We start from the raw sequence: 12,583 nt of genomic DNA on the forward strand, positions 1-12,583 counted from the left end.
GCCTGCCTGGACGCTCCCAGCACCTGAGGAGGGATGGTGCACCGCAAAGGGCGCCAAGTTCTCGATTAAACTCTCACCCGCATTTCCCGTTAAAACATCTCAATTCCCCGGTATCCCTCCTCATCCCATTCCCGGGTCAACTTCCTGATCTTCCTGCCTGTTTCTCCAAGGGAGCCCGAGCGGCTTCCCGAGCCAGAAGACAGGAGAGGAACAGAAGCCGGCAACAGGATCGGCGGTTTCCCAGCGGCCAGAAGACGCTAACTTTAGTTGGGCTTATTGAGTCGTAAGCTGTAACCACGGCGCAGAAGGAAGGTTTCAGGCTAGGAGTAAGGAAGCAAAGCGGCCGCAAGGCGCACTGGCTGGTTGTAAGCTGCCACCGCCGAGCGGTCCCCACGGCCCGCCTGTGTTTGTGTGTCTCTTTGTCCGTGCGTGTTTGTCTCTCTCTGTGTGTGTGTGTGTGTGTGTGTGTGTCTGTGTTGGCAGACTGTTGGCAGGCTATTGGCTGAAGGGAGCGTGACGTCACAAGTGAGAGTTCCTATAAACTCCCTAAACATAACGGGCTCCGGACAAGTTCCAGCCGGCAAGGGTTACTTCGAAGCGCGCGGGAGGTGATCAAAGCGAGGCGAGCCGAGGACAAGACGCGACCAAACGCCGTTCAGACTGCTGGCTGCATGAGGCGCACCATCGCGTCCACCCCCCGGTTCGCTTGCCAAGCCCGGCTCTTCTCTTCCAGCTGGCCAGTAGCATCTGGGAGCAGAGTTCCCGCAAAGGTTAAGTGGACGGGGACTTTGGAACTGTCGAGCCGACGAAAGCAAGCCGAGCGCGGCAGCGCCCTCTCCAAGAGCCCCGGCGGGATTTGCTCCTATTCCGGTTCGCCCGGGGCCGAGAAGAAGAACGAGGGTTGCTTCGAGGGCTACCTGGCACAATGGTGACACTGAGCCCCGTCGATTCGGCGCACCTCGCGCTGAGCGCCAACGGCAGTGACAGGCAGAACCCGGACAATTCCACCGCGTCTGAAGAAGGCTGGGTGGTGGGCATGTCCATTCTCATGTCGTTGATCGTGCTGGCGATTCTCTTTGGCAACGTGTTGGTGATCACGGCCATCGCCAAATTCCAGAGGCTGCAGACGGTCACTAACTATTTTATCACTTCTTTGGCATGCGCGGATCTCCTGATGGGCCTGGGAGTGGTCCCTTTCGGAGCCAGCTACATCATCCAGCGCACCTGGGAGTTTGGGGATTTCTGGTGTGAGTTTTGGATCTCAATTGACATCCTCTGTGTGACAGCCAGCATCGAGACACTGTGTGTCATTGCTGTGGACAGGTACTTTGCCATCACTTCTCCTTTCAAGTATCAGAGCCTTTTGACCAAAAATAAAGCCAGGATGGTCATCCTCTTGGTTTGGATCATTTCAATCTCGACTTCCTTCTTACCTATCCAGATGAAGTGGTACAGAGTCAACGAGACGGATGCCGAGGATTGCTATTCAAACGAGGGCTGCTGCGACTTCTTCATCAACCAGGAGTATGCTATCACTTCCTCGGTCATCTCCTTCTATGTACCTTTGGTGGTCATGGTTTTTGTCTATGCCAGAGTCTTCCAGGTCGCTAAGAAGCAGCTTAAAAAAATAGACAAATGTGAAGGACGATTCCACCAGCAAAATTCCAGCCAGGAGCGAAACGCGGGAAAAGGAAACCATAGGAAAACATCAAAGTTTTGCTTGAAAGAGCACAAAGCTCTCAAAACTCTGGGCATCATCATGGGCACTTTCACTCTGTGTTGGCTCCCATTTTTCATTGTCCACATTGTGCGTGCTATTCAAGAAAACTTGATTTCCAAAAATGTGTATATCTTCTTGAACTGGGTGGGATATGCCAATTCTGCTTTCAACCCTTTAATTTACTGCCGAAGCCCAGACTTCAGGTATGCTTTCCAGGAGATCCTCTGTTTCCGGAGGTCGGCCTTGAAAATGTACGTCAACGGATATTCCAATAGCAATGGGAAAAGTGACTGCAATGGGGATCAAAATGACTATCCTGCAAGTGAACACAAGGCTGACCAATGGCTGTGTGAAGAAGGAAGTCCCCCTACTGGGGAAGAGTTTGTGCATTGCAAAGGTACTGTGTTGCATGGTAGCATTAAGTCCCACCAGACTGAGCATAGCAGAAATGTCCACCTGTTGTCATGATTGTTGTGGCTGTCAGAGGGCCAGAGCAACGATTATTAGCCTATAGTGACTATAGCCACGGCTCTTGGTGAGCAAATCTTTACCTCAAGTGTGGGAAGAGTCTTGTGTTGTTTTTTTTATTCATGGGCTACAGAAATATTTAAGGAAAGGCATATTGGATTTGAATATGAGAGCCTCCTACTCCAAAGGAAGTGGGGTTTTTTTTTCACTTTTATTTTTGTTATGTATTACAATACTCAACTACCTCTTAGCATAACAATGATATTGAATGTATCCGCTGCTCCTAGAGGGAAATTCCTGAAGTCAAGCAGGAATTGAGTGATATTGGCAGTTTTTATCTGCCGATGAGGCAAGAAGTTGGATGGGTTGTACAGTTTTTAGGAATCATGCAAAGTCAAATGTTTACTTTTTTGTATTGTCCATATTAGTAATGAGATTCTGCTTTGCTGCAGCTGGTTACTCCAAGTTTCTTATACTTAGAAAGTATACTGTTAAGGAACAGTTCCCGTATCATCTCAATTAATCTTGATTAACTTCCTCATATTTGGATCTATATAAATAACATCGTATATTTTAATACCATCATGTCAGAGTGTAAAGTTTTCTCTAGTATTGCTTCATTCTTTGTTGTCTAATGACAGTTTTCTTCAAATCTTAGGTGTTCAGGAGGTTACAAAATTATGCCTAATTTTGTTAGGCATAGCTAATCCATCTTCGCTATCCATTCATTACATTAAATATCTACAATTCATGATTGTAGATATCCAAAAAAATCTCATAGATTTAAGTCTGCTTAAAATCTTATTGTGATTCAACAACTCATTAATAAGAATTTTTTTTTTACTAAGTTGCTGGCATAATCCAAATAATCACAGTGAGATACCTAAGTGGAATGATCTGTTCAGGTTAAGTTGTATTATAATATAAAATAACTTTTCATTTCAAGTGATAGACTAATTAAATCACCGACTGTGTCAATGGTTTCACTTGTCCCTTTCTGTCCCTTTCCCTAATCAAGTCGTGCCGGGAAGCTAAAGGTATTTATTGCTCTGCTGGTTTTAGATCAGCAAGAAGTTTGCAAGCAATGCCCATGTAAGATTCTCTTTGCAAACTTATTTATGATTATGGAGGGATTTTTAAAGGCATCTCACTATTTAAAGTGACCAAGACAATCAATATTCTTTCTCTTTCCATTTTGATTAAATACAGCCCACAAGGATCTGCATGCAATGAGTTCTGGAATACACATGGAATTGATCAGACTCCTCATATTAATTTTGGTTGTTAAATTTGTGCTCCGTGTACTTGACAAATACTTTATCTCTGGTGGTGTTAATCATTAGCATTTTAGATTCAGTGAGCTGAATCTGAAGTTTTGCTCCCTTTCTGTCTGTAGAGACAGGTTGGTTTTTTTAACCTTGTATGGCTCTTTCAGAGAGCTGGCTACATAAGTCATTCCATCATGCATTGTATATAATTGTGCAAAAAGTAAAACTGTTTTGTTGCCTTTTCATCCAAATTGCTCTGATTACTGAAGCCATTACAAGATAGTTGCCACTCTCCATGACAATTAACTTACAGTAGTCCCCATCCATCTGGTATAAAGTGTTTAAGTTCTTCTTTTAAATATAGAAGTTCCTGCCCCCAAATCTCATAGAAAATATTGACAAATGAGTCTTCAAACACGATTCTAACCTTCTCTTGGTTTCATATTTGAAACTGAGATTTCCTGTGTAAACTCAGAGTGGTTGTGTTAAGCACCTCAAATATAGGCTATGTAGGAGGGAGATGTATATACTGTATGTCATATATGCACATGTGCATTAACTGAACCACCGGATATTTTCCTGTCAGCCGCTGAATGGCTGTGTCCTGAGCCCCACCCCCATCCCTCCCACCTCCCATTGCAGAATCTGAGGCAGCTTACCTGGCAAGGAGAGGTCTATGTTGGCAATAACAAAGTTTATTTGCAATCTCTCCTTTGGCACAGAGCTCCCTCATCTGGTAATCAAAGACTATCTAAAGACTAGCTATCATTATTTTATTTAAATATGCATGGAGAGGGGTGGAGTGTGGAAACTGTGTAAGGGCATGTTTTCTAGAATTACAAAGACTCCTTGCAACTAAGTTGATGATTCATTAAGTTTGTATTTCGAAGGAATCAGCATTTCTAGACAGACTCCAGGAACAGTCTAGGAATGCTCTTCAACATTGTAGAGTGCTGTGTATTTTGAGTACCTGGTTAGGAAGGATTTTCTTCCAAGAAAGGAAGGGAGAAAAGTGGTCTAATGGATAGGGTGTTGGATTAAGACTAGGAAGATCCAGGTTCAAGCCTTCCTCCTGCCCTGGCCAACATGGAAGTTCATTGGGTGACTTTGAGTTTGTTATTTTCTCCCAGTCCCCATACTTTACACAGTTGTGTGTGTGTGTGAAAGAGAGAGAGAGAAGGGAAGATTGGAAAAAGGGCTGAGTTGGGCTGGGGGAAAGGTGAGCTACAAATGTATTGGAAAAAAATTAGAGGAGGGGCAGCGACAAAATACAACTAGATTTTGGGAAAATGTCCAGAGCAAGGCTGCTGTCCAGCCACCCCTATCATGTAGTTGACCAAACTGAAATCCTGAAATCAATGCCCAATTAAACAGTCTGTCTGTTAGATTTTTTTCCCCAGTGTGTCTCTTTTCTTATGGATTTGCTTGAGGTTCGGTTGCCAGTTCTCTGGAGCTGTTACATGGAAAGTTGATATTCAGACATGAGTCAACAGGTGCAGGAAAAGGAAAAATAGGAGGGGTGTGAGATGAGTGGAGAGCAAGGGCTAGTTCCTTTGGATGGCTGCAAGAGGGAAAAACTGAGCAGTAATAATCTTTGGCTGGAACTCAAAATCAGTTTTTTAGATATGCTTATTGGAGATTGCGGTATGGGCTCTACCACCACATTTCTGTTTGTTTTCAGAGCTCGATGCATGAAAATATTGAAAACAAACTCAATGGAAATTATAGTGTAACCTGCATCCTTTAGAAAATTATGTGCATTTCCATTCTTATTTGATGACCTATATGATTATTCTTAGTAGTGGCAGTATTACGATTACTATGAGCATTGTTATTCCTTTGCTTAATATCTGGACTGCTGAGCTGCAGACTTTGGATTTTTTTAAAAAAAATATATATTTGGAGCTCAGAGCTATTTTAAACTCCCCAGAGCATTTCAACTTTTTTTCCCACTATTGTGAGGATCAGGAAAATGTAAAAGAGCATAATGTTTTTTGCTCATTTTTGTTGATAATGAAGTTCTCCAACTTCTGCTATAATAATTTGCCCAACCACAAGTTTGTTAAGAATCAACTCTCAAGATTTATTATACTTATTCTCTGCACTCTTCAGATGACATGCCTGTGAGAAAGCGATAGGAAATCTTTACTTCTGTTTTGATTAACTATGAACTAGTTCTCAATCTAGACTCAACTCAAGGGGTCCTATGAAAATGAAAAGAAATGGGAAGGAGGACAGACTGTCCACAACATGCAGAAGAAAGAGCAAAATTGCAATGTTTTGGTATGATTATTACAAAAAAAATTGTTACTCTATGACATGGATAAAATCAACTTCATTAATGTCAGAATTTGGCAATAATCTTCTAAGGCACGGGTGTCAAACTTGCAGCATCAGGATGCCATCATGTAACGTTTCACAACATTTTTTCTGTTCGTGGAGCTAGGGTGGGCGTGGCCTGTGCATGGTGCATCTGGTCCACGGGCCGCCAGTTTGACACCCCTGATCTAAGGGCAAGGACATTTTTTTAGGTTTAAATCACATCATATGAGTTTTGAAAGGATCTTTCTTCATTTAGTTCAATTATTCTTCAATAGGTAAGGTGACTTTCTAAGTGCCTCTGTTTCCTAAAGGCAAAATTTATTTAGTTGGGATACTTTGATTATCAGAGTTACAATTTCCTGTTGGGACAGAAGTGTTGTTTTGGTTATGCTATCTGGAAAAAACAGAAAGGTCTAGATTTCATTGCTTGAAATAGCTACTGATCAGCAATGGTGCGTGTCATACTTCAGGCAGCTGGATTAGAAGATTCAGATTAGTCCTCAAGGATTTTAATACAAAATTTCCTAGAATAGAATCTTGATGGGAAAAACATTAGAGAAGAAAAAAAAAGAAGTTACTTATAGGCTTAAACAAAGATAGCTCCTCTGATCCATGAGAGAAATACTCAGACTCCATTATCAAGTGATAATTTTTGGATGGCCTCACTAACAATGCCATTGAACTGAAGATTTTGAAAAACTCTTTTTTAGAAGAAAACATTATTAAACTTGAACAAAAATATAAAGAAACAAAAAATATATAAATTAGGAAAAAAGGTCAGAAAAAAGCAAGATTAGAAGTGCAGAAAAGGAAAGGAAGAGGGGAAAATAGCAAAAGAGTAGCTTCCACCTTTCTTCAATATAGATATAAATATAAAATACATTAACTTATTAATCTGAAATCAACAATAATACAAAGTATATCTGTAATCATAATAATCAAATCCAAAAATTATAGTTGCATTTCTTCCAGTTTCAAGGAAAGAGTCCAAAAGTGGTTTCCAGTTGGAAAAAAGCTAGACAAGATCTTCTATCTCATCAAAGAAGTCAATTTCACCAATTTGTCAATTCCATTAGCTCCATCATGATAAAATTTTAATGTATTTTAGTCTCCTTAAAAAGTTGAGAAAGTAAAGAATTGTTATATCAAACAAGGGTCTGATGGAGTATTTTTTTTAATTGTTAATTAAAACAGGGGTCTCCAACCTGGCCTGTGGCTCACAACTGGGCCTTTTGGTTATTTGTGATGTTGTTTACCACACATTTGCTTCTTGATGAAAGTAAAAAAGTAAAACAAAAGAAGGAAACCCTTCTAGCTTCCACCAAATGTATTCAAGATTACAAGAGGATAAAGTGATGGCAATTATATAATTATGATAGCTGAAATCATCTTTGTTTAAGAGCTGTGTGTGACCAATGCAAAATGCACTGGGAGAATCTGCCTTTGTTTTGTATATATAAAAGCACTGATTGCACTTTCTGTGGTTTTACACTTAGTTTTTGCTTCACAAACACTACAATGGGCACAACTAAACATATGCCCCTTGTCATTGTACCTTCTGATTGAGAAAATTAATGTAATGTATTTGAAAGCTGTGATGCTGGCGTAAATTACTGCGTATACCATGGACAGCCAGAGTAACTAACAGAGAGGTGTTAAATCATATAAAACCAGACACATCACTAGAAGCTAAAATGATAAGACTATGCCTGATTTATTTCAGCCATGCGTGCAAATTAATTGGAGAGGGCAATGATGCTAGGAATGGTAAGTGAACAAGAAGAAAAGGCAAGCAAAGAACATGCTGGCTTGATAAGATCAAATCTGATACAGTTGAACATCCAACAACTGAAAGAAGCTATGTTGACAGAGATGTGGTGGCTCAGTGGCTAAGACGTTGAGCTTGTCGATCAGAAAGGTTGGCAGTTCGGCAGTTCGAATCCCTAGCGCCATGTAATGGAGTAAACTCCCGTTACTTGTCCCAGCTTCTGCCAACCTAGCAATTCGAAAGCACGTAAAAAATGCAAGTAGAAAAATAGGGACCACCTTTGATGGGAAGGTAACTGTATTCCGTGCTCCTTTGGCATTTAGTCATTCTGACCGCATGACCACGGAGACATCTTCAAACAGCGCTGGCTCTTCGGCTTTGAAATGGAGATGAGCACCGCCCCCTAGAGTCAGAAATGACTAGCACATATGTGCAAGGGGAACCTTTACCTTTCCCCTACCTGTGTTGGCAGGATAGCATGGAGAGTATGGTGCCCTTAAAGTATGCCAAGAGTTTGACACAACTAGTTAAAATAACAACAATTTGAAAGCACAAAACAAGGCTGCTACTAATTATCTGTCTGTACTTAGATTTACTAAGTCCATCAAAGGTGTAATTTGCAGAATACACAATACGTCATCTATATACTACTTAAACTCCTGTTTATCTGTCTAAGGAAATACCTCTGAAGGCTTCAGACTGAAGCAAGGATGATCCCATTGGTCATGGGATGTCTAGCTATTTCATAAAACCTTTCTTATTGAGTTTGGAAGATACCTACTGTAGCTCTGCCACTCACAAAGAGCCTTTTTAGCAGACACATTTAAAGGGATTTTTTTTTTGTTTTAATCCCTTTTCTCCTTTTGCCCAAATGTCTAATTCTTTTGGAAAACTCTCTTGGATTAATGCCCAATTCTGAAGATATTAATATTTCAGAATGCAACATCCTTTATAACTACAGCCATTATAGGATTCTATGGAAATTTCAAACACTAAATAGAATTAACATACATGATACATGCACTTTACTATGAATTTTCTATATATATATTCCGTGAAGGGGTGTGTGTGTGTGTGTGTGTGTGTGTGTGTATGGTCTTGTTGTATTCGGGTCTTTTTCCGTATAAGATTGAGATTGTCTTGGCAACGTTTCAGCGAGGACTCACTCACCAATCTTACACGAGAAAAGACCCGAATACAACAAGACCAGCATACCTACACCGGTGAAAATCTACGAAAATACATACACACACAAACACACTCACACACACACACACACAACTCTAGGGGGTGGTGAGACAGCCAGTATTGTCTGAAGACATTTCCGTGGTCATGTGGCTAATGACTATAGGGTGAGGCATGGAACATGGAACTCTTATCTTCCCACTGAAAAGGCACCTTTGGAACTGCCAGATGGGCAGGAGTTGGAGCAAAGACAGAAACTCACATGGTGCTTGGATCTCAAACCTAGGATGTCAGCTTTCCAGCTGATAAGTTCAACGTCTTTAACCACTGAGCTAGTGTTTGTGTGTGTGTGTGTGTGTGTGTGTGTGTGTGTATCCACTCATTGTTATTATACTTCCCATCGTAGGTAGTTTCCAGTTATCTCTTCTTCTTGTTCTTTCTAGTGTTTTTCCTGCACTGTGACAGGGTCCCCTTGTCGGCAAAGTCCTCTCCATTTGGGTCAATCCAGGACATCTTCGGGGTGACACCCATATATTTCATGTCCTCCTTGATATAACCCATCTACCTTTTCTTGGGTCTGCCAGGGTTGTCCTTGCCATTGAGTCTTCTTTACCACATACATTGTGTCCATACCATCTAAGTTTTCCTTCCTGCATTTTTGCTATGATTGGCACAACTCTCAGTCAACGTCAGATGTCGTCATTCATAGCTATCATAGTTTCCGCCTATCTTGGTTTTTTTTAAAAAAAAAAGTTGCAAAGAAGCCAGTTGAATTAAAGGCATTGAAGCATTGTTGCCTGACAATCAAAAGAATGATTGTGCCAGAAACAGGCTGACCAAGTTGAACATTTGATAACTCTGGTATACAGCACCTGCCCCAAATCCAGCCACTGTCTCTGGCAGCTTTTCATTGGTTCCCAAATACAGGGAGTCTTCTTTCTGAATGATATTAGGTTGTAATATAAAGATGATGTATGGTGTGGGGCATTAAACTTTATTAAGCGAGACCTATTTAATTTGGAGAAAACACCTCTGAGAAAACACTAAGCAGGGGATTGGGTCCAATTGCATAAATGGTCCTTGAATCTATGATTGTATGAAATATATACAGCATTGAAACATTGAATGAAAGCAGACCCAGAAATGGAAGATTACACTTAAGGAGAAACAAAGAAAGCAGTTTTCTAGAAATATTATTCACTGAGCTTACAGTGCTTCAGATAAAACTCTCTTGGGGAATTATGTTCTATGTCCCCTCCCCATTTTTTATGGGGGGAGGGTAGATAAAGAAAGGTATCTGCAGGATCCAATCTGGGTTGTTCACTGGGATCAGAGGTTTAGTTTTCCAAGCTTTTGGATTAATGCTGGAGGCCATCCTCAGGGAATTTCTCTCTAGCAGAACATGTGCTTTGGGAAATTCTCTGTGTAGTATTTATGTGGTGCCTGGTTGGAATCAAAGGAATCTTCTATGTGGCAGGGAAAACACAATTAATCTAAACAGAATAGCAACAGGATTTTAAGTCTTCAAACTTTAAATCTTCACTAGGTAGTCCACATCTGTTTATTTTGTGCTTTATCCTAGCAGTCTTCTGAAAGACTTGGTGCCATCAGAAACCATTTCAGCTCTGAAATTGTGCAACCTTTTGCTCTTTTCCTTACCCACATTCTCCCCAAAATAATATAGCCCTGTCACTTCTTGTAGTAGCACACCAGATCTGAAGGTTGTGAGGTGGCGTTGTATTCACATAACATCTCAAGTATTGTCCATCATTGTGTATGAACTGTTTTGATGAAGTATTCTTCAAACTGAAGTATGAAAGGAGAAAAAGCTACAGAAACACCAGCCTTACAGATTCCTTAGCAACTTCGCTCTATGTTAGATTTTGGACCATTAATTGAGATACTTTTGTCTCACAGTCCCTTGTTTGCTACACATTAGGCTATCTTTTTTGATGGTAGTGAAATCAGACCTCATGCTTGGTTTTGTTTTTCTTATCATGGATTGGTCTGTCTGTCTGTCTGTCCATATCCCTCCCTCCCTCCCTCTCCCCCCCCCTCTCTCTCTCTCTCACACACACACACACACACTTCTTTTCTCTACAGTGTCATAAGATGGTCCAGTGTGCAATTTTATCTCAAGGCAAAGCTTGTTATCAGCACAGTATGTGGAATAATGGCACTGGGAAGATACATAATTGAGTAAAGTCTGCAAAAATATTTTCTTCTAGGTAAACGTTAACAGGCTGTTCTAGAATAGAATAACCTGACAAAAGAGAGACTAGGGATAATCAGATGCTGTTTGTTCATGAGGCCTAATTTATCTATATGGATTTAGACAAAGGAGTCTTCTGACATAAAGCATAGCAGATACACTGAAATACAAGTACATTCACTCTGCATCAGCTTTTCTCCTGAAGAAGACAAAATGCTGTATTATCCAATCTATGGAACTTATTCAGGAGTAGATTACATTTGTTGTAATTTTATTAAACTCCTGGGCAATGAAAGTTTTTGAGCATCAGCAAGTTCCAAATTACTGGTAGTAATTCTATACCTGGGAATTTCAAAATTGTCCTGTAAAAAAACCTGGTGTGATTGAATTGCTCATTAAGAGTCCAGGAAGTGTCATAACATTGAAACCCACCACAACAGGAAGCACATGGACATACTATACATACCAAGCAGACTACTGGTATCTAAATCACAAGATGCTAATAGTCTCTGTGATCTAAGCTGCAGAAAAATATAAAATAGTACAAGAAAAGCAGACATTTTCTATCATTTGGTGAATTAATGGGATCTTGTGATTATTTTGTTTGATAAACCCAGCCCTTTAGCTTATGCACTATAATAGTTAGTATACTATGGACTATATATTGAAAAGTAATGGATAAAGTTATAGATAAGAGGCAACATAGGAGCCATGTTTATACTAGCTATGATCAATATTTTCAGTTCTTGCGTGAGATTGGGTTATTCAGGTTGCCACAACCTGATGTGCAAAATTATATACGTTATAAGAACACTGTATGAGGAAGGCACCATAATGCTGAATATGTATTAAGAACTAAAAATTCCCAGCACTAGAAACACATCTTATCAAATTTTAACAATCGGGATTTGGATTTTGTATGTTTGTGTGTGTGCTGCTATGTAAAATTCAGCCCAAGGATGCATTGCATGATAGCAGCAACCCTACCAGTGATATAGTTGTGTAGTAATGACAAGAACGACCTCATGAATATAAATAGATCCTCTTGAAAATGTATTCATGCTATATGATCTGCTCACCTTCTGTCTCGGAGGTCTTTTGCCAGCCAATACTACTATGATATGTGAATCCTGTGAAGATGGTTAGATGTGTGGAAGGAGGACATAGCCATCTGGGAAAAGCCACACTGTCACTGTATACATCATGACATACCTGTAGTTCATATCAGTTATGCCATAATACAAATGAAATATATGACATATTTGCCTCACTTTTGCAATAATGTCATCTTGCATACATTGCTTAATCCTCCCATCTCTAGAAGATACTTATAAAAAGGGATAGATTTACCTTCAGATAATGGGATATGTGGCTCTATAATTGAGTGTATACTGTAATATATGTTCTTACCACATGAACAAATCCTTTATAGCTATAACTTGCATATGAACGTTCATGCCCAGCGCTCTATTAGTTTTGCTTAGTACCCAAAACTGTCCCTTGGTGTCCATAAATTGCCTCTCAACATCAGCTGATGGAAATGCACATGAGAGGTTAATTGTGCTCGTGGGTTTCACAGATGGTTGAATAGTATGGGAAGAGAAAATTGCATTAGAGAGGTATTTGATCCACTTCAATAA

The 12,583-nt window shown here is 40.3% G+C and overlaps 1 protein-coding gene across 3 annotated transcripts in view; it reads left to right on the forward strand.

The window, feature by feature from the left end:
* The first annotated feature begins 575 nt into the window (after positions 1 to 575).
* Positions 576 to 12,583, forward strand: part of ADRB2 (adrenoceptor beta 2) — a 72,928-nt gene continuing 60,920 nt past the window's right edge. For 2 of the 3 annotated variants that reach the window (XM_087709631.1, XM_087709630.1), the window contains exon 1: positions 576 to 2,117. In XM_087709631.1, the coding sequence (XP_087565757.1) occupies positions 926 to 2,117 (1,192 nt within the window). In that variant the 5' untranslated portion in view covers positions 576 to 925. Of the gene's footprint in view, positions 2,733 to 12,583 lie in introns of those variants that run through there. The other variant, XM_014057342.2, reaches the window with a different exon arrangement.

This window comes from Thamnophis sirtalis, unplaced genomic scaffold (genome assembly GCF_051295495.1).
Source record: "Thamnophis sirtalis isolate CommonGarterSnake01/CBP01778 unplaced genomic scaffold, rThaSir2_p1.2 scaffold_3, whole genome shotgun sequence".
NCBI lineage: Eukaryota > Metazoa > Chordata > Lepidosauria > Squamata > Natricidae > Thamnophis > Thamnophis sirtalis.